This window comes from Solanum tuberosum, unplaced genomic scaffold (genome assembly GCF_000226075.1).
Source record: "Solanum tuberosum cultivar DM 1-3 516 R44 unplaced genomic scaffold, SolTub_3.0 scf00506, whole genome shotgun sequence".
Taxonomy (NCBI): Eukaryota; Viridiplantae; Streptophyta; class Magnoliopsida; order Solanales; family Solanaceae; genus Solanum; species Solanum tuberosum.
In genome coordinates this window covers 325,399-346,416 of record NW_006239429.1, presented here as the reverse complement: position 1 = coordinate 346,416, position 21,018 = coordinate 325,399, and the positions used below count along the sequence as shown (strand labels likewise).

The 21,018-nt window shown below is 36.0% G+C and overlaps 4 protein-coding genes across 8 annotated transcripts; all 4 read left to right on the top strand.

Annotated features, from left to right (window-relative positions):
• The first annotated feature begins 1,753 nt into the window (after positions 1-1,753).
• On the top strand, positions 1,754-3,246 carry LOC102586794 (vinorine synthase-like). The gene has a single exon (XM_006364742.2). The coding sequence runs from the start codon at positions 1,787-1,789 to the stop codon at positions 3,098-3,100; it is 1,314 nt and encodes a 437-aa protein (XP_006364804.1). The 5' UTR covers positions 1,754-1,786; the 3' UTR covers positions 3,101-3,246.
• Positions 3,247-3,619: 373 nt separating this feature from the next.
• LOC102581949 (G2/mitotic-specific cyclin S13-7-like) lies at positions 3,620-6,836 on the top strand. Of its 2 annotated transcripts, none has more exons than XM_006364726.2 (7): positions 3,620-3,697; positions 4,546-4,676; positions 4,855-5,097; positions 5,222-5,347; positions 5,455-5,703; positions 5,797-5,955; positions 6,035-6,836. In XM_006364726.2, the coding sequence occupies exons 1-7, from the start codon at positions 3,661-3,663 to the stop codon at positions 6,365-6,367; spliced, it is 1,278 nt and encodes a 425-aa protein (XP_006364788.1). In that variant the 5' UTR covers positions 3,620-3,660; the 3' UTR covers positions 6,368-6,836. The 2 variants fall into 2 exon arrangements, with proteins under 2 accessions (XP_006364788.1, XP_015159582.1); XM_015304096.1 differs by having other exon boundaries at positions 4,546-4,739.
• Positions 6,837-7,531: 695 nt separating this feature from the next.
• Positions 7,532-17,829, top strand: LOC102580712 (calmodulin-interacting protein 111). 4 transcript variants are annotated; one of them, XM_006364722.2, is made up of 11 exons: positions 7,532-7,991; positions 9,392-9,547; positions 9,820-10,646; positions 11,295-11,499; positions 11,657-11,864; positions 12,175-12,617; positions 12,997-13,423; positions 14,532-14,612; positions 14,716-14,906; positions 15,010-15,198; positions 17,216-17,829. In XM_006364722.2, exons 1-10 carry the CDS (start codon positions 7,704-7,706, stop codon positions 15,151-15,153), a joined length of 2,970 nt encoding a protein of 989 aa, XP_006364784.1. In that variant the 5' UTR covers positions 7,532-7,703; the 3' UTR covers positions 15,154-15,198; positions 17,216-17,829. The 4 variants fall into 4 exon arrangements, with proteins under 4 accessions (XP_006364784.1, XP_006364783.1, XP_006364785.1 ...); XM_006364721.2 differs by having other exon boundaries at positions 17,142-17,829; XM_006364723.2 differs by lacking the exon at positions 17,216-17,829 and having other exon boundaries at positions 15,015-15,102.
• Positions 17,830-19,074: 1,245 nt separating this feature from the next.
• LOC102580374 (transcription factor PCL1-like) lies at positions 19,075-20,896 on the top strand. The gene has a single exon (XM_006364720.2). The coding sequence runs from the start codon at positions 19,772-19,774 to the stop codon at positions 20,642-20,644; it is 873 nt and encodes a 290-aa protein (XP_006364782.1). The 5' UTR covers positions 19,075-19,771; the 3' UTR covers positions 20,645-20,896.
• Positions 20,897-21,018: the final 122 nt, after the last annotated feature.

The window sequence follows — 21,018 nt, the reverse complement described above, 5'->3', positions numbered from 1 at the left end:
AAATATATGAGGTGTGTGTTACACTCGCGAATGATGTGTAAATTGACGAATTAAATGACAACATTTGTCAAAAACAATTTGTAGATAATGAATTTTGAGTAAAAATATAAAGTAACCAATGACTCAATGACACGTGAATTTTTGCCCAAATAATTTTTTTAAAACAAATTAAATCAATAAAATCCCCACATGACCCCGCCCCCCAATTGTCTTTCTCCAAAAACCCATACCCATTTCCAGACACTTGTTCCCCTCCCCCCCTCCCCGCCTTCTCCAAATATCCCTACTCATTTGCAGAAAAATCTGCACATACCCATTCCACCACCCCATTGTCTACTCCAAATACCTCATCTCTTTTTTGCTAAAACATATGGGCACCAATATACTCTTTCTTTTTTATTAGTGTCAATTTCCCCCCCTCTTTTTTACCCTAATTAGCAGGTTTATAATTCACCAAAAAATTAAACTCACTTTTCTTTAAATATTAAATTCTTTCAAGAAAGAATCTCATGAATAATTTAATATTTAATCTTGAAATGGGTCTATTCCTAAATTTCTAAAATAGTTTCCATCATTTTTCATCATTTTACTGTAACTATTTTTATTCACCATGTTGGATATTTAAGTTTGCAAAAATGGTGGCTGAAAATGGGAAAGAAGAAGAAAAAAATAATTAAAAAATTGACTAAATAGGTTTTTCACGCGCGCTCAACAAGTATATTACACTCACTAAGTCATGTAAGCAAAAAGTGTCAAAATGGCATAGTGAAACCCGACATAAGGTGTCTAAAATGAACAAAGCCTAGTTAAAATGTCTAAGTGAAAATTAGTGCCAACTTTAAGGGGCCATTGATGGATTAGGCCTTTTATAAACTAGACAAATATTGTTGGATATTTCAAAATAGTACTCCCCCATCCCTTTTTAGTTGTTCAATTTTGACTTTTTACTTGCCATTTTTGACAAATAAATAAATAAAAAAGATAATATATTTTTATCTATTATACCTCAATTTATTTAGAAAGTTAATATTTGAAAATAGGAAAGAAGAAGAAAAAAATAATTAAAAAATTGACTAAATAGGTTTTTCACGCGCGCTCAACAAGTATATTACACTCACTAAGTCATGTAAGCAAAAAGTGTCAAAATGGCATAGTGAAACCCGACATAAGGTGTCTAAAATGAACAAAGCCTAGTTAAAATGTCTAAGTGAAAATTAGTGCCAACTTTAAGGGGCCATTGATGGATTAGGCCTTTTATAAACTAGACAAATATTGTTGGATATTTCAAAATAGTACTCCCCCATCCCTTTTTAGTTGTTCAATTTTGACTTTTTACTTGCCATTTTTGACAAATAAATAAATAAAAAAGATAATATATTTTTATCTATTATACCTCAATTTATTTAGAAAGTTAATATTTTTGAAAAATGTAGAACCTCCTTTAATAAGTAAATTGACTTTTGCATTTCTATCAATTTATAGGGATAAAATAATAAACTTACTATGTCAATTATTATTTTCTTAATAGATATACTAAGTTAAAAGACAAGTAAATAGAAACAATGAACAAGAAAAGATGAACGGAGGGAGGGGTAATTGATAGTAGTGGCAGACATAGCATAATCATTTAATGAATAAAAAACCATTAATTGTACAACTCATTCTACCATTAATTAATTGATACCACATGATACATACAATTTGACTTTATAATTAAAAATTGGAATATATACATATACACACTATATATAAAAGCCAATTATACTTGATGGTTGCATAATTAGCTATGGAAAGAAAGATTGAGATAGTTTCCATGGAGTTGATTAAACCTGTTTCTCCTACTCCTAATCACCTTAAATGTTTTGAATACTCTTTTTTGGATCAAATGGCCATACCCTTATATGCTCCCTTAGCTCTATTTTATCCTCCTCCTCATTCAAATTATGAGCAAGCAATCTCAATCAATTCATCGAGATTACTCGTTTTGAAGAAATCTCTTTCTGAAACTCTTACTCGTTATTACCCTTTTGCTGGTCGAATCAAGGGCGTCTCAATAGAATGCAACGATGAGGGAGCGCCTTTTTACGAGGCATTTGCTCATAATTATGAGTTCGAGAACGTTCTTAGAAATCACGACTTAACCAAAGATTTCCTTCCCAATATTGTTGCTGAAGTTGGTTCTTCAGTATTCAATAATTCAACTTTGTATCCCCTGCTTGTCCAAGTCACACTTTTCAAATGTGGAGGTATGGTTATTTGTATGTGTGCTTTTCACCAAGTTGCTGACGGGGCCACGTTGTATGGCCTCGCCAACGCCTGGGCAATAGGTAGCTGCAACGAGTTACCTGAATTCGTTGCAGCTGCCAAATTCTTACCACCACCTATCCCATATGTCTCAAACGGACCAATGTTGCACTCTCAACTTACCAATTTCTGCCATAACCAAGAACGTGTTTCAAAATTATTTACCTTTGATGCCTCTACTATAGCATCGCTCAGGGCTAAGGCCATGAGCGAGGATGTACCCGTGCCTACACGGGTTGAAGCTGTATCAGCTCTGATTTGGAAATGTGTCATAACTGCTGGTGCTGGTGCTGGTGCTTCAAAATTGACAAACTTTGTAAATATGCGAAGGCGATTTGTTCCTCCATTGCCAGATCATTGTGTAGGAAATGTTATTGCAGTTGCCACAGCGTGTAAAGGTGAGAACGATGATGGATCTGACTTGGCCACATTGGTCAATTGTATAAGAAAATCGTTGTCACAATTGAGTTCCAAATATGTGGACAAACAGAGTCGAGATGAGGCGATTTTCGCCTTTCCCTATGACTTAATGGAGATAACTGAAGGGCTAATCCGAGGGGAGATCGCGTTGCAAGTTAGTAGCTTGTGTGGCTATAAATCATACGTTGATTTTGGTTGGGGCAAACCGTCATGGGTTAGTCCAAATCCAAGGATATCTACGAATAATGTTCGATTGATGGATTCAAAGGATTATGGTGGAATAGATGTGTTGATATGTTTGAAAGATAAAGCTATTATGTCAAAATTTCAACAAGAGATAGAGCTACAGTTGCTATCGTTTGGATCAGTCAACTAATTGAAAAACTTGTTAAATCAACTTTAATTCTAATCATTTTGCATTTGTATTTTCTTTTTTTTTGGAAGTGTTATTTTGACTATGACTTCTTTCAAGTTTCTAATTACCCAATATCATTCCTATTATCCATCTTATAAAGACAATTTTAGCTTATCCTTTTATTTATTAGTATTGAAATGAAAAGAACTCATATTTAAAGAAACGATTCATATAGTTAGTTTATTCCGGCTAATTGAATTGAGTTAATAGTGACTTGAACAATTAAACTCAACATTTGTTATATTAGTATCAGTAATATTAATACTTTTATATAAAAAATGGTTAAACACAACGGTAAGTTTTGGACAGTCCTTAATGGGCTTTATTACAGGAATAAGCCCAACTGTCTGATACTCAATCACGACCGTTCGATCTAAGACTTCATCCAAAGGCTTAGATTGAATGAAAAAATGAGACCGTTGGGAGTGAAGCGCCGATTTGTGAAGCTTCAAATAGGGTGTCTTTCTTCTTCATTTTCCCAAAATATTCAGAGAAGAAAAGGTTCAAAGTTTCTCTGAAAAATGGCTTCAAGAAATGTTCTTCAACACCAGAATAAAGGTGAAATCTTTGGGACTTTCTTTGTTATCTTTCGATTCTTTTTTTTTCTTCCGTTTTCGATTCAATAAGTTTTCTTGCTTTTTGATAAAAAAATCCCAACTGGTAACACCCATGAATCTAATTTGGTTCAAAGATTTCACATTTCTCTAATGGGTGTTTCAATTTCTACTTGCTAAGTTTTTTTGTTTTGTTTTTTTGGGTTGGGTGTGTTAAAGATGCTTAGATTAAATGTAAACAAGATGTTGTTGCAGTGTAACCTGATGAGAAATGAGGCCTACTTGATATTCTATAAATAGGTTTCTCATAATATTCAGGATACAAATTTGTACCTTTTTGTGTTGTTTAGGGTTTGTTATTGGGTGAATCTATTGATATGTTCATGGTAGATGGCAAATGATGCAACACAATCGAACTCTCTTAAGTAGTATTGAATGTTAATGGTGTTTTGTTTTGCAAGGATGGATCGTAACTTAGCTAGATCTTGTCTTTGTGTTATAAAAGTAACTTTAATAGGTATAATAAATTAGTTAATGTACATTTGTTATTGAGTGAACCTCTTGAAATGTTTATGATAGATGGTTCTGTAAATGATGTTAACACAATGAACTCTTTAAGTAGTATTGAATGTTAATGGTGTTGGATTTGCAGGGATGGATTGTAACTTTAGCTTAGATCTTGTTTTGTGTTACGAATTTCACTTAATATGTAGTAGTATAAATGTTGTACCCCGAATGAATTTAGTAAGCTAAGGAGCTATATATATGGGCTTCATAACTCATAAACTTAAAATCCTGGATGTGTTTATGTTTGTTTGGTGTACTAAAATAGAAGTGTTTGTTATTGTTTAGGTGAGGTAGTTGTCCCTGGTGTAGTAAAGCAGAAAAAGAATATGGTAGCAGAAGGGAGAAACCGAAAGGCGCTTGGAGATATTGGGAATCTGGCTACAGGCCGTGGAGTCGAAGGAAAGCCACTTCCTCAGGTATCTCGCCCCGTAACAAGGAGCTTTTGTGCACAATTGTTGGCAGCACCTGAAAATCAGAAGGTTATGACAATAAAGTCATAATCATTTAAAAATGACAATAAAGTATTTCAATCTCAATGTAATGTTATGTACTAATTTGGTTTGTGTAATTGTGTTTTTTTAAAAATGTTTGCAGAAATCTGTGGCTGTTAATGTAAAAGTAGCAAATGTTGCTAATGGAGCTCAAAAAGTACCTGTAGGAAGGAAACCAGCTCAGAAGAAAGCCACAGTTAAGCCAAAACCGGAGGAGATTATTGAAATTAGTCCCGACACTCGAGAGAAACTAATGGAGAAGAAGATGCTTAGGAAGAAGCAGGCTGCTGAAGATATAACAAAGAAGAAATCAACTCTTACTTCAACTCTCACTGCTCGAAGCAAGGTTCGATATGCCTCTTTTGTTAATTTTAGAACATTATAGATATATAGAGGATTGTTTTGTGTTTTACATAATTGTCAGTTGTACAACTAGAGGAATATCTGATGTTTTTGTCAACTTTATAAAGGCTGCATGCGGTCTGAGTAAGAAACCAAAGGAACAGATTGTGGACATTGATGCTGCAGATGTAAACAATGAATTGGCAGTTCTGGAATATGTTGAAGACATTTACAACTTCTACAAACTAGCCGAGGTATCCATTGTCTTGAACTTGAGGTTATGTTGATTGTTGCTGTCTATTTTTGTTTCATGTTTACCAGTAATATTGTGATCAACTCGAATTCTTTTGCTTCTTTGCAGAGTGAGACAAGAGTTCATGACTACATTGATTCACAGCCTGAGATAAGTGAAAAAATGAGAGCAATTCTGATTGATTGGTTAATTGAAGTCCACCACAAGTTTGAACTTAATCCAGAAACTCTTTACCTCACAATTAACATTGTTGATCGCTACCTCGCTGTGGAATTTTCATCAAGAAGGGAATTGCAGTTGGTGGGCATTAGTGCCATGCTCATAGCCTCCAAATATGAAGAAATTTGGGCTCCTGAGGTATATTTCTAGAGCTTATCAAATGATATATGAAGTCTCTTTCACCATATGAGCTGCTAACAACTTTCTGAATGTTCTAATTTGATTTTTCAGGTCAACGACTTTGTGGGCATCGCAGACAAAACTTACAGTCATGATCAGGTGTTAGCTATGGAGAAACAAATTCTTGGGAAACTGGAATGGTACCTAACAGTCCCAACACCTTACGTGTTCCTCGTACGTTTCATCAAAGCTTCTCTGCCTGATTCAGAAGTAAGTCATTTTTACATTCTTGGCTATATTTATTTGTCCCAATGAGTTTATTGTACTAACTGAATCCCTTAAAAACCAGATGGAGAACATGGTATATTTTCTGGCTGAGCTGGGGTTGATGAATTATGCAACTGTTATCTACTGTCCATCAATGATTGCTGCCTCAGCTGTCTATGCTGCTCGACACACTCTCAACCGGACACCATTTTGGAATGGGACACTTAAGCTGCACACTGGTTTCTCAGAGTCTCAAGTAATAGAGTGCGCGAGGCAGTTAGTCAGCTATCACTCTGAGGCTGCAAATCACAAGCTTAAGGTGATTTACAAGAAGTACTCAAATTCTGAGAGAGGTGCTGTTGCATTACTACCTCCAGCCAAATCCCTGTTGGCTGCATCATCACCATCATGCTAGCTGAAGCTGCTGCCTCAAATGCAAGAATCCACTTAATACTACTGACTGGGAAGATGACTTAATTTTTTCTGTTTCATCAATCAAGAAATCCCCTTTGTTGTTGCCTCCCCTTTTATTTGGTTTCTATAAAAATAGTACTACTTGAGCTCCAAGTAGTGTGACTAAAATGATAAATGGAACTTAAATTCTTGATTCTTATTCCTTTTCCAATGTTGTGGACAAAAAAAAAAAGAAAAGATAATGGTTGTTATTATAAGGGTGGAAGGTATTTGGAGCATAGATGTCTAATATGAGATCCACCTTAATGCCACCAAAGATAGTGAACTCCTGCTGCAACTGCTCTGTTAAGTCAGTTGAGAGAATACCCAAACGGGTAGAGGGTTTTAAACTCTACCAGAGTGGTATTTGGACTGGTCCTCATATTAGACCTTACTACCCCCAAATACAATATGACATCCACCTTTTTTCATATAATAATCTCCCACTATTTTATTACTCCCACTTGGGTTACAGGCCCACGTAACTGAGCCCAGTGTTAGTTACTTCTTCTGTTACATTTTTAAACCATCAAAACGCATTTTCTCCAAACGATGTGGGACAATCAGTACCCTCTAAACTAATCAACCTATGATCTTTGTATAATACTTTTTATTATGGAGAGTGTTGTGTACGCAAGTTGTATAATGATAGAAACATTGTTTCCGATAGACCATTGACGTAACTAAGACTTATAAAATAGTAAAGGAGTCAAAATAAGAAAGAGCGCATAATATTCATTGTTCTAGCAGAGCTCTTACGTTACTCTTTTCTCTATAATGCTCCCGATTGGTTTCTCTCGATCCAAATTATTATTAATATATCTAATAAACTCACTCACGTCTATAAAAATTAAGCATTGACTGTGAAGTAAATAGATTATCAATCATATTATTTGCTATCGAAAAAAATGATAAGGACATAAGGTTTCATATACACCATTCTCCTCACACACCCACTTATGAGACTATATTGAGTATTTTGTTATTACTATTATTTCTGTTTCGTTTTATGTCATGTGTTTGACTAAGTACAAATTTTAAAAATATTTAAATCTAAATTTTAAAATATAATTATATATATCATTTTTTGAGGATAAAAACACAATTCCTGAAAAGTTGGGGACGAAAATAGCATTTTATTTTTCCTCCCAGCTGCTAAACCTCTGTAAAGGGTTTTAACAGCCATAGCAGCAGCAGCAGCAGAAGAAGAAGATACACAAGAAAAACTCCATTCAATTCACAATTTGTTTGATTAAAAATCTCATTCTTTTGGTTAGTAATCTTTCAATTTTAGAAAAATGCCTTCAAAGAAGAAGAATCAGAAGTCAGCATCAAGGCTTTCACAATCAGAACTTAGTGATACTTCATCAGTTTTGAGTTCATCAGATGTGGAATTTACTGAAGGAGAACTTAGGTGTTGTCTTGAAGAAGCTTCGAGAAAGTTCCCGTCTTTGATTTCTAAAACAGATTTTATTGGTCGAATATCAGAAGATGTTGTGGAGACTGTGGGTACCAAAGGCTGTAAAATTTGGCTTTCGGAATCTTCCATGCTTGCTTCTTCTATTTCTCCTGGCTCCATTGTATCGGTAAATTTGATTTTTCCTTTCATCTCTGTAGTTGTAATTCAAAAAAGATTCGTTTTTTTTATCTTTCTATGTATGTGTTATTGACCAGGATTTTAGCAAGTGTATCAATAAATAAAGGCGCAAAACCACGAAGAAGTCAAGGGGGTCAATATATAATACTCCCTCTGTCCCAATTTAAGTGTCTTAGTTTGACTGAACACAAAATTTAATGTGTGTAGTTCTTTAAATTGTGTGGTCTTGAATTTGTCATGAAGGATGTTGGAATTGAAACACTTACTAAATATGGAAAGATGCAATCTTTCTGGGACAGACCAAAAAGGTAAGTAGGATACTCAATTGGGACAGAGGTAGTATATATACATAAAAGAGAATTTTCTTACATAGTATATAGTGTAGTTTCCCGATGAAGGAGTGGCTCTGCCACTGTTTACTAGTTGTTTATTAGGGGTTGCTGTGGTTGTTATGACTTAAACATACATTAAATTATATCTCTGTGTGTGTGTTTGCTGTTTATTGTAGGTATTTCAGGGGTTTGATGTGGTTCTAATGGAAAAGATTATAGTTATGTGTGCATGTGTGTGTGGTAATTATAGCTGTGTGTGTTTGCTGTTTATTGTAGGTATTTCAGGGGTTTGATGTGGTTCTAATGGAAAAGATTATAGTTATGTGTGCATGTGTGTGTGGTGGTTGTGCATATTATATGTAATACAAACACACATACATATATATATGAGTTGAATTTTCTTTAGTCTCTTTTGAACATTGAGAATATTGTTTGTTTTTCTCTCCTTTACTTTTGATTTACATCAAGTTGTTCTCTTCTCTTTGATCAGTTGATGTATGAATTTAATGTACAAAATTACATGTATGTCTCGCAATTTGCATCCTTAATGTGAGATGAATTCTGCTTGTGCTTGAATTTAGTTAATAAACTTAATTTGTAACTAATTTGTGTTTATATTTTTTCTTCAATTATGACTTGAGCTCGAATTAGAACTTCAGATGAGCCTCTTTCAACTAAAGAATATATTCATGAGAACCATTAAAAAAAGCTGCTTTTATTTTCTCTTTCACCTCTGCTAAAGAAATTGTCCTATTGTGAAGATAATATTTGTCTTTCTTCCAGATAGATTTTGAATAAGGGAAACAGGAGCTCGTAAAAAATTCATACAATGTATTACTTAAGAAAGTGTTTGAAATATTTTGAGCTGGTTTTTGATTTGGGAAGGGGGTGTTTTCTGAAGCAATGTGCTTTCTCAGGCTTTACACATGTGCAACATAAGCTATAGTATGTAATTGCCCATATGCCATTGCTTCCTTATCAATTTTCAATCTTCCTTTGAAGTTAAACATTTATTGGTGTCAGACTTTGATCTTGTTTTACGTTTTAATGTTAACAGGTATCCCTTGCTTCTTTGAAGAAATATGAAAGTAACTTCCCTCTTAGCTCATTAGTAGATGAGTGTACAAGGCATTTTGGGCTTGATTATACAGAAAATGTGGCTCATGAAGCAGGAAACTTCTTTGCTCTTGCGTCTGTTTTCCCATCTTGTAAGGTTTGGATGCAAATATTTGTTTTGATTTTCCTTTTCGGTTTTTCCTCTGCTGTCCAATTCCTGTGACTTAATTTGACAAATAAGCATATAAAGCTGGAAATTGCTTTAAATGTTGATTTTTTTTTCCGATAATCTGAAATTTTTCTTAGAAGTTATAAAATTTGTTATTACTGGCGCTGATGTTGGCTTATTATCAATTTTGAAGAGAGGTGTTGTTGTATTCTTACCAAACGGTAAAATTTTGCATTGACTTGACATTCATCTCTTTGCAGATTTTAAAAAATGGAGCACGATTATCTTCAAGCCTCTCATGGAGTATGGGCTACCCTGCTTCGGGTAGGATTGTTTTTGTTCACCCTATTCGTGATCATACCATAAGGAGTATTGCAAGTGGAAGCAATCAATCGTCCAATGGTAAAGTTAGTTCCTTTTTGGTTAGTAACTGTGAGGAACTATCTTTGTTGCTGGTATCTCGTAATGGAATACCACCGATGAACAGCTTCATATCCTCTCAGTATTCAACAACTGAAACAAGAAATGTTCGAAGTGAGACTATGGCAGGTTCATCTCCTCGGACTCCATTACACACTCGTTCTAGACTTAATTCTCCTAGCACTATGGAGTTCAATACACCCAAGGATCAAGAGTCAGTGTCGATCTCTTCTGATGTAGGTGGCTCAACTAGTGAAATATTCAACATAAGAGAAGTTTTGGTGAATGACCATTCAAAGAAACTTATACAAACCTGTACAGCTTCGTGGTTGTGTTCTCGCATTTTACTATCTGGAAATCTTGTGATAGTCCCACTGCTTTCAAGGCTGTGTTGTTTCCAGGTTATGGGTGTTTCTCCTCCCCAAAATTTGGAGGGCTATGGTAGTGTTGCTTTCTCTGTAGATCACAAAACAAAAGTAGTTCTACATTTACCCCAGGACACTGAAGTGGGAACTCCAATAACAAGCTTATCACAATCAGACCTTGAACATAGAAATATCAACAATAAGGATGGAGTTGACTACACAAAATTGGGTGGTCTTTCTGAAGAATTTGCAGTTCTAATGGACATAATAATATCGTCGGTTGTGAAGGGTACAATGGCTAGGTACACTCTCTTTCTAATGTAAATGCCAGTTTTTCTCTAAAAGCATATAACTTTTGTTACTATGGCAAAATTATCTTTAGAAATATAGGGATCTGCTTGCTTTCTGGGTATGAAAAGTTGGTTATGTAGGTTTACAATTTTTTCTAGGTTGTTTCAATCGTGCCAAATAATGGATTAGCCTATTTTAGAGGATTGATCGATCTTAATTTCCCTTCAACCACCTTGGTCCACTGCTCCTTTCTCCTGCTATAATGCCATTTGGAGTCTGAACCTATTTATATGCAATTTTTCCTTTAAAAATGGTTAAATTTTTTAACTCTTGATATCAGTTACTGTGAGATTTACCTTTATTGCAGAACATTGTTAATAGCATTAATATGTTTTCCCAACTCCTGCCAGAATTTTAATAAGAAGCTTTCCCCTTTTCCTTTATTGGGTTGAGAGTAGTTTGGTCCCTAGGAAAATCATTGGAATTTCTGAAGGCAAATGTATATCTTTTATTCAGGAAATCAGCTTTTACTTTCTGGAGATGTTGTTTGTTTTGCTCAGCTAATGCGCTGCCTATTACACCAATATAGTAAAATCAGTCAATGTAGAAAATGTCTACTTTCTTTATCATATTTAAATGTTCAGTTGTCAATATTTCAGCATGGGCTTACGACCTACAAAGGGAGTACTTCTTCATGGGCCACCTGGGACTGGAAAGACTGCTTTGGCACGATTATGTGCTCATAAAGCTGGTGTAAACCTATTCTCTGTCAATGGGCCTGAAGTAATTAGTCAATATTATGGCGAAAGTGAACGGGCATTGAACGAGGTGTTTGATTCAGCGAGTCAAGCAGCTCCTGCCGTGGTTTGCTTCCTCACTTTTTAATCCAGTTTAGATATCTTCTGTTTCAACAATAAACTTGCTTGTGTCAGGTCACGGTTGCTGCAATATATAGGGTTTCTAATTTCAAATGTCAACTAATTAAGTTTTCAATGATCCAGAGCCTTTTTTCCATTTGTAGGTCTTCATTGATGAGTTGGACGCCATTGCGCCTGCTCGTAAAGATGCAGGTGAAGAGCTTTCTCAAAGAATGGTAGCTACATTGTTAAACTTGATGGATGGAATAAGAAGAGCTGATGGTGTACTTGTTATTGCTGCAACCAATCGACCTGACAGTGTTGAACCAGCTCTTAGACGACCTGGAAGACTTGACAGGGAAATTGAAATAGGTCACTACAGAGTCCTATCACTTATTGTCATCAAACTTAATTATAACAACAAATGACTTGGATATCTACTGCAAATTACTGGATGCTCATATAACAATTCAATCTTTCTCATGGTTTATCATTATTGCTGTTACTCTTCATATTCTTGCTGTGAGTTGAATGAGCATAGTCAGTAGTCGCATAGAGTCATCCTGAGATCTTTGACTTATGCCATGTGCTCGAAAATTGAACTCTACTCCCTTGTTTTTTGGTTATAGTGCTTTTGATGTGATATGTGACCCTTTCTCATTTCATGGAAAAATATGTTTAGGCGTACCATCTGCCAGACAACGGTATGAAATACTGCAGACACTACTTGGTGAAATGGAACATGCTCTTTTGGACAAGGATGTTCACGACCTTGCAACAGCTACACATGGTTTCGTGGGCGCTGACCTAGCTGCTTTGTGCAATGAAGCAGCTTTGAATTGTCTTCGTGAACATGTTGAGTCAAAAACATGCTTTGGAAATACTCAATATAAACCTTCAATGCCAAGATATGATGCATGCCTTGGCAGGAATGGTACCCATTGCTTACAAGACATTTCTTTTAACAGTGATTTCGAGGGGGCATCTTCATCTATTTCAGAAGCATGTATTTCATCAGATATCCTGAGAAACTTCACTCGCATGGCGCAAACAGACACCCTTAGAATCACTTATAAAGATTTTGAAAGGGCTAGAATGAAAATAAGACCAAGTGCCATGAGAGAGGTGTGTTTTACCGTATTTATAGATTTTTTGTTGTTAAACATTGTTGGATATTTAAGTTTGGTGATGTTATCTATATTGATTTGCTGGTCACATTCTTGTATGGTGTTTGACCATCATCCTTGCAGTTTTGGGATTGCCCCCAATCAAATTGCTTTATTGAGTCATTTTTTGTAACGGGTTAAGTTTTTAACATGCCTTTGATTGATTAAGTGCAGCTGGGTTATGATGTGTTATGATCTAAGGTTGATCATGGCTGTCTACATCTTTGCTTTCTTTTTCATTTGAAGTTCCTACTGCCTGTTGTTTCATTTGAACGGCCATTGGTAGACATCTGGAATTACAGTCTGCACTGAACTGAAATATTTCCTCTTAATATCAGGTTATACTTGAGGTTCCAAAGGTAAACTGGGATGATGTCGGAGGGCAGAGGGAGGTTAAGATGCAACTCATAGAAGCTGTTGAATGGCCTCAGAAACACCAGGAGGCTTTCAAGCGCATTGGCACTCGTCCCCCTACTGGAGTTTTGTTGTTTGGTCCTCCAGGATGCAGCAAAACATTGTTAGCTCGTGCAGTTGCTTCTGAAGCAGGGTTGAACTTTCTTGCTGTGAAGGGCCCAGAGCTTTACAGCAAATGGGTGGGTGAATCAGAAAAAGCTGTTAGGACACTATTTGCAAAGGCTAGGACGAATTCTCCTTCAATTATATTTTTTGATGAAATAGATGGCCTTGCTGTTGTACGTGGCAAAGAAAGTGATGGGGTTTCTGTGTCGGATCGGGTCATGAGTCAACTTCTTATTGAATTAGATGGTGAGTGTTCTACACTTAAAGGACTTCTCAGCTGTTTCTACATTTGTAGTTTATTGAAGAACATTAGAGGTCATTATACTCCAATCTTGTTTGTTTTAGGTAAGCAAGTTTAGTTCGTGGCCATTTGACTAAAGCATTTTCTTGTAATGAAACCCAATGACCATTCTGTCAAAGCTACACCGCATAATTTATAGGGATACAAAATTATGTTTTTCATAGGGTCTGGAAGTAACTTCTAAGATTAATGAATCAAGATCAACGTCATATACTGGACTCTCTACATTTTTCATGGGTCTGGAAAGAACTTCTAAATTTAATTAATCAAGAACAATGCCATATACTAGACACTGCCTACCTTCTTGTGATGCCACCTCTCTCCATATGCTGTATGAGTTTGATGTTAAAAAAAGGGGGTATGTTTTGGGTTAGGTATGAACGACCTGTTTAGGGTGGTGAGTTTTAGCAGGGTCGAATCCAAAGTTAACGAGTACAAGTATCTCATGTGGGTATGTATTCGAGATGCAAACTTTCAGCTTTTAGTAGGTTTTTTATTGATTTTTAAAGGAGGGTCCTCATGATGTAACTAGACCAATGTCATACACATTCAACATGGGTACAACAAAGCAAAAAAGAGTGTACAACATAGTTTTTAGTCTTTTTGATCAGTGAGTGAATTCCAGTCTTTATTCATGTCAGAAGCAGGTACTTAAGGATGTATTGTTAATAACCAGAGGAGTGATGTAGTGCAGAGGATTACTGTCTAGAGATGTAGTTTCCTGAAGTTTTTGTTGTTTAAAATCCATCCTAAGGGCACAGAACATGAGATGCTTATTTTCACATTGAATCTCAGACACTTGACGGGTAGCTTGGGGAAGGGAAAAGTAATGACATCTCATTATATGGTTTCCTTTACTTGACTTAAGATTGTGAGTTCTTTAATAGAATGCCTGGGACTACCCGTAAGCTGTGGCTTATTTTAATTGTAGAACTAGGATCCTAATGTGGAAAAGCAGTTCAAAATTGTCTCAGTTTCATTATGTATGATGAATCTTTTATTGTCAAAGTTTATGATTGGTTTAAGCTGGAATTTTACTATTTTTTTGTTAAGGTTTACATCAGAGAGTTAATGTCACTGTTATTGCTGCAACAAATCGACCAGACAAGATTGATCCTGCTCTTCTAAGACCAGGTGAAATCCGTTATTCCTCCTTTTTTGTTATATTTTACTGCTACTACCAATTCTTTGCTTGAAATCTGCTAGAGCTCCTTAAAGATAGTGCTATTTTTGTTAGGACGTTTTGATAGATTGCTGTACGTTGGACCTCCAGATGAAAAAGACAGGGAGGCAATATTCCACATACATTTGAAGAAGATGCCATGCAGTTCTGACATATGCATTGAAGAGCTAGCTCAGCTAACCAGCGGCTGTACTGGTGCTGACATATCGCTGATATGTCGTGAAGCAGCTATTGCAGCTATTGAAGTAAATTCACTCTTTAATGTGGCTGTGTAATTTACATCTCCTCCCAACCCACTCTCTTTCTGTGTATGCATATTTTTCGTTGTCCTAACCTTTTTGGTATCAGGAAAGCCTTGATGCATCTGAAATAACAATGGAGCATCTGAAGGCCGCCATTAGGCAAGTGCCTCCATCTGAAGTTCATTCATACCAGGAGTTATCAAATAGGTTTCAGAGGCTAGTGCACTCAGACCCTGTGAAAAATGATTAGTCATCAATGGAACATTAGAATTGATGGCTTTCGGCGCAGGAGGAGGTAAATCTACGTTATATTATATATTTTATTATAAAGTTCTTATGAAGCTTTAGTATCTTTTTATTTCTTGGTGGAAGAGATGATATAAAAAGTTGCTACTTAATTCATGGAGGGGTTTCCCACTTGGATGTATTCTAACTTAGATCTCTGACATCCAATTGAGAAGATCAGTGGGGTACTGGGGTTGGAAAAATTCTAAACTAGATCTGTTAGAATATTTAATTGAGTTCTTATAATTTAAGAAAGGAGTCCAAATATGAAGACAAATCCTATTAGATCAGGAATAGATGTATCTTATACACTCCGTAACATGTACTGATCAAAACTTTGAAACATGAAATGTTTTTTGACAAAAAAATGCTTCAAATTTGGAAGTGTTGAAAGGATTCAAGCATAAATTAGTGACGCAAAATCCTAGTGATAAAAATGACCTGATTAACTAACTTTTGATTTAGATATGAATCTTCACTAAAACTATTAAATTCCTATTTGTCGTCTAAGTATTAGATTGTGAAAGATTGATTTTAAAGCTAGTTTGTTGAAAGGTGCTTCAATAAGCAGACTACTGGACTCTTCTTTTTGTTTGTCGTCAATGTTGTATAGCATTCCTTGAATGTTGGGACATTTGAAGTCACAATGAGTGTTTTCTAATCTTAAATTTAGGATGCAGATTTTGATAAAAAAAATATTTTAATGGATATGCTTTGAGATTTTAAAGTTCCATGAGATAGTCAATTGTAGCATCTTTGAAGAATCATATTGAGAAAAAGAAAGAAGCCGATCACTTGCTTAACACAAGTCTTATTTAACCTTCACGGACCACAGTCTTGACCTCCGATCGAGCTACGCGGCCTTCACTGAAGGATTGTCCACCTTCTCAAGCCTCTCTACCATACCCTTAGAAAGTGACAACGGATGACTTCCATTACTAAATAGAAGCTTGGAAGGGGGAATATCTGAAAAAGTGTTAGCGGGGAGCCTCACAATGGGTAGGATTACTGCATTTATTATATTTGACTCTTCTATTTTATAATATAGGGGGTTGGGGCAGCGAAGCGCTATGCCGGGGCGGGGGGACGGAAAAAGAAACGGCTTCGAAGAAAAAAATTGGGGTTCCCAATGCTTCTCCACGCAGCCATCAAACCCTGTCGGATAGAAGTCTACTATAACCGGCTTCTGTGGTTGCGAGCTGGAGCTGCCATAGCTTATGGCTATAGCAATGGGAGGGCCCCAGCAGAGAGAAAAGTCAGGATAACGAGCGCTCCGCCCGCCAAGCGGGCGGCGGGAGCAGCGGGCAAGTGCTTGGTAAGCCAACAGCCCAGTGAACCGGGCGGGGCACTCGAAGAAAGGGGGGCACACTGAGCAAGTACGAGAAATTGGCCCCGCTCCGCTTTCTTAAAAGCAAGGACCACTACGGGAGGTCAAACCAAGGATCTATGGAAGTGGGGGCTCGTCCCCGGTCAATATTGGATCAAACAATAGGGGGCAGTGGTATGAAGTTGCTTGAACCTAGCGCTCGCCTCTGCCGTAGAAGCAGGTAGTAACCTAACCTTTAAGACTGTAAGGAGAGGGGCGGACGAGAGTTCTAATAATTCTCTTCCTTCCGGTCTGCGAGCGTCCCATCTTTTTCTTACTTGGATGAAGAAAGACATGGTATGTACGCATTATAGTTCAGTAACATTCTTATCATACAAAATCATTGCTTATAGGTAGCACGACTAGAAGCAGAAGACTTTTATCTTTTTGAAATCATTCTTCGAATCAAGGGCTGTTTTAAGCTTTACTAATTTGCCCATACTGCTTTATTAACGATGGCTCATAGTATGAGTTCCGTGTCTAGGAGATTCATGTGTCTTTATACAGAAGTAATCATGAACATAAACTTTACCCCCTTGAAGCATGATTTTGATCAATTGTGGTGTTTGTTTGATTACTGCTATCAGGTTCAACATTCGAGTCTTCTTTGCACAAATGGATGTTGTTGCCATAATTTACACATCTTCCATGTTAATTCCAGAAATCTACTGCAAAAACATATATGCAGCAGGGCCAGAATGAGTGTTTCTATTGGTTAATGTCAACTATTTGATTCCATCAATGAGCTGAGTAACAGCTATTCAGTGGAGTAATGTTTCACAAACTGAAACTTTCTTATTCTGATCCTTCGACGAGTTGTTTTCAATCAAGGCCTCAATACACATGAAATGCTTATTTATGATGGTGGTGATAGTAAGAAGATAGCAAGGTAGCTCCAGTGTGGGTACTTCTGGTGTTAAACAGAAGATTGCACTCTATGGATGATGTGTTAAAGTGCATGGTATTTTGTGTATTATGCATAAACATAACTTGTAAACTATATAGAACTATAGTAGGTATACATCATCTTTCTGATTGAATACAACCTTTGACATCCTCTATATGTATACCAAATCACATATTAGCAATTGTTGATTGGTGATCGCGTTGTTTCTTGTACTTTCTTTATTGGATTGCTTTGGACTTTTTTCTTTTTGAGTTGAGAGTCTGTCAGAAACAACTTCTCTATCTCTGAGGTAGGGTAAGGTCAGGTCTGATGTAAACTATGCTCAATCTCAAATAAGTTGAGTTCAGTTATATGAATTCTCACTATTATATTTTTAACTTTATATGGAAATTATTACACACTCAATATGCAATAGAGCAATTATTAGTACATAAATACTTCAAATGGGGTCACCTGTCCACTTTGCTTTTCTTTCATTGGACTTCATCTTCTTCTCTCTCTCCTCTTTCCCTTTTAATATTAATTTATATTTGGGAAAGTGTTTCTCTCTTTCCATTTCATAATTTTTTTAAATTTCCTCTATCCAATCATAATATTTGTACAACCTCATCTAATGTTTCTGTGACAATGTACCAAATACTAATTTTTTCTGAAAGAGAATCTTTGTGACCTTTGACTTAGAGCTGTAAATGCACCTTTCCATAGCCACCGCATCAATTTCATTGGTGTCACAAGCATTATAAAGTTATCATCAGATTAAATGATAACTTTTTTAAAAAAACTGAAGATTAGTACTTAACTAAACAGTATTAATGTTAATTAACTTATCATAAGTAAGTGATTAACACAATTATGTTATCATAAGTTTGGTTAAAACACTATTGTGAGTGTATAATTTATAATTTTTCCATCACATAACCCCCTCCCCCCCACTCTACTAGCTACCCTATGAGTTTATGACCCCACCTAGCTTCACATCCACATGGCTCCTAATAAAACTCCATAAAAAATCTTAAGAAAAAGCATCTTCAACAGTAACATAATATAAAGACAAAAGGAGTAAAAACACACCTCAATTTTGATGAAACTATCAGTTATTGCTTTTATAATCCTCAACTATTTAAAATTAAAATTATTAAATCCTTAAATACTAAACTGGCATAGGGTACAAAGAATTTTTTTAAAAATAATATCTTTTTTTTTCTGGTTTCTTTACTATCTTTTAGTTCGCATTTTTAATGCCTCAATATTTTTTCCTTTTTTGTCTTCATATTTTTCTTTTGATCTGATTTTTCCTTTTTATTTCTCACCACAATATCATCATTATTTCATCGTTATCATATCGATACTCAAATTCAGCTCTTACTTTATAATTTTTCACCAAAAAATAAAGGTTATTGGTGACTTTGTTTCAACATTTATCATTCATTTCTTTGTTAATCTTCTTCCTCGCTCAAATTCATATAAGAAGGATATAATTTTTTTTAAAAAAGGAAAAAATGCAAAATATATATATACATGGCGGCGCATAAACAATATTCCATACCAATGTCCAATTTTAAGATCGATATTTATTCCACTTAAAAATAGGTTGAAGATTATAAAACTTGCAGACAGAAAAGATATACTATAACTAATAATTTCGCCATAATTGTAATATGTTTTTGTGCCTTTTTTTTTCCTCTAATAATAAAAAGCTGAAAAAGAAACAAGATCCACCTCGAACACCCCTCCACAAAACTCTTCCTCACCCCCCACTATCCATAAAATTCCCACAATTGCAAAAAAAAAAATTCCAAAGTAAAACTTCATTTTCTCCCTCTTTCTTTCAATACCCAGAAATCAAGATTCTTCACTAAGAGGGAGTTGGGTGATAAAGACAAACACCCATCTCAAAAAAAAATCTCATCTTTCAATTTGTACACTTGTCTTTTTCCAACCCCATATCTTGTTTATATCTGTTTATCACCTGGTTTGTTTAGATTCTTTTGTCAATCTTTAAGTTCCCATAAAAGGAGAGATCTTTTTTATCTTTTTGTTATTCTTTCCTATTTGATGGTTTAAGTTTAGTTTTATTAGTTCTAAGTAGTAATCCAAGTAGTAACTTGTTATGATTCAGGTTAATCTGTTAACCAAGTTGGAGTTGGAGTCATAAAGGTGAGATCTTGGTGGGAAAAAAATCCATGATTTTGGGTTTTCAAGAAGGATAAGGAAGATGAGGATCGGAGAATCTTAGTAGCTTAGTTGGTTGGCTTAAAGGGTTCGATTCCTCAGGTTGTAATCCCCTTACCCTACCCCAAAATAAGGAAGATGAGGGAAGAAGATTCAAATTGGTTTGCTAAGTGGGAAGAAGAATTGCCTAAACCAGAAGAGTTAATGTCTTTATCTCAAACCCTTATTACTCCGGATCTTGCGATAGCTTTTGATATTCCAAACCCCACAAGCCCAAATCCTCAGAGCAAACAGCAGCAGACTCCTCATGTTCAATCTTCTCAGCCAAATTCATCAGCTGAATTTGAGTCTACTGAGCTGAATGGGGGAGGAGGTGGAGATGAACCAGCTAGGACATTGAAAAGGCCACGCCTTGTGTGGACACCACAGCTACATAAGAGGTTTGTGGATGCAGTTGCTCATTTGGGGATCAAGAATGCTGTCCCTAAGACTATAATGCAACTGATGAGTGTAGATGGATTAACACGCGAAAATGTTGCTAGTCATTTGCAAAAGTATAGGCTTTATTTGAAACGTATGCAAGGTCTTTCTAACAGTGGAAGTGGTGGGAGCAATGCTCAGTCTTTATCAGGGGCAGGTGTTGATCCAGCAATGGATAATTTGTTTGCTAGTTCACCTGTTCCGGCACATTTTCTGCATCCGGGGAGGGGTAACTCTGACCATTTCATGCCGTTTGTGCCAGTGACACCGATGCAGCATCACCATCATATGGGAGTGGTTGTTGGACACCATCCACAAGTTCAACAGCAGTATAGGCAATTTGGGTCACCGGCGAATGGACATTTTGAGCATCCTTTTCTGTCTAGGCAATCACAGCAGCAAGTTCAGAGAATGGGGACATCAGTGCATAATGGTAGTCCTGTGGTGTCATCTTATGTGGAGGATGTGGATTCAGCCACCGCCGTCAATGGGAGGAAGGTCCTTACTCTGTTTCCAACAGGGGAAGATTGATATCAGGGTAACTGTTGATTTTTAGCCTTCTATAAATCCTGTTAATTTGACTTCTATGTATTCTAGAATTTGAGTTGAATAACATTTGCGCTTTGTGTTAGTACCCTTTATTGGATTAATGGTGCTTTAGTGTTAATATCTATATGGAGTTGTTGATATGGTCTTCAACTCTTAATGGAGCTGTGAATCCCCTTTTATAAGAATTTGGATTTGATGCCTAGTGTCAGTCCTGAAACTGTTCAGTTAGATGAATTCTACTATTGTAATTACGTTGTGACGAGTTTGACTTGTTAAATAGTCCCTTACATTTACATTTGCCACACTGAAGTATTTTTGTCGCTGTTGGTTTGGGGAGAATGAGTTTATTTTCCCCC

Bases quoted from the DNA above. Each gene is read 5' to 3' on its own strand.
- LOC102586794 (XM_006364742.2), top strand. From the start codon at position 1,787: ATGGAAAGAAAGATTGAGATAGTTTCCATGGAGTTGATTAAACCTGTT.
- LOC102581949 (XM_015304096.1), top strand. From the start codon at position 3,661: ATGGCTTCAAGAAATGTTCTTCAACACCAGAATAAAG. The intron at 5,704-5,796 runs GTATATTTCTAG...TTGATTTTTCAG, and splicing joins AAGAAATTTGGGCTCCTGAG to GTCAACGACTTTGTGGGCAT. The intron at 5,956-6,034 runs GTAAGTCATTTT...CTTAAAAACCAG, and splicing joins CTTCTCTGCCTGATTCAGAA to ATGGAGAACATGGTATATTT.
- LOC102580712 (XM_006364722.2), top strand. From the start codon at position 7,704: ATGCCTTCAAAGAAGAAGAATCAGAAGTCAGCATCAAGGCTTTCACAA. The intron at 10,647-11,294 runs GTACACTCTCTT...TCAATATTTCAG, and splicing joins GTGAAGGGTACAATGGCTAG to CATGGGCTTACGACCTACAA. The intron at 14,613-14,715 runs GTGAAATCCGTT...TATTTTTGTTAG, and splicing joins TCCTGCTCTTCTAAGACCAG to GACGTTTTGATAGATTGCTG.
- LOC102580374 (XM_006364720.2), top strand. From the start codon at position 19,772: ATGAGGGAAGAAGATTCAAATTGGTTTGCTAAGTGGGAAGAAGAATTG.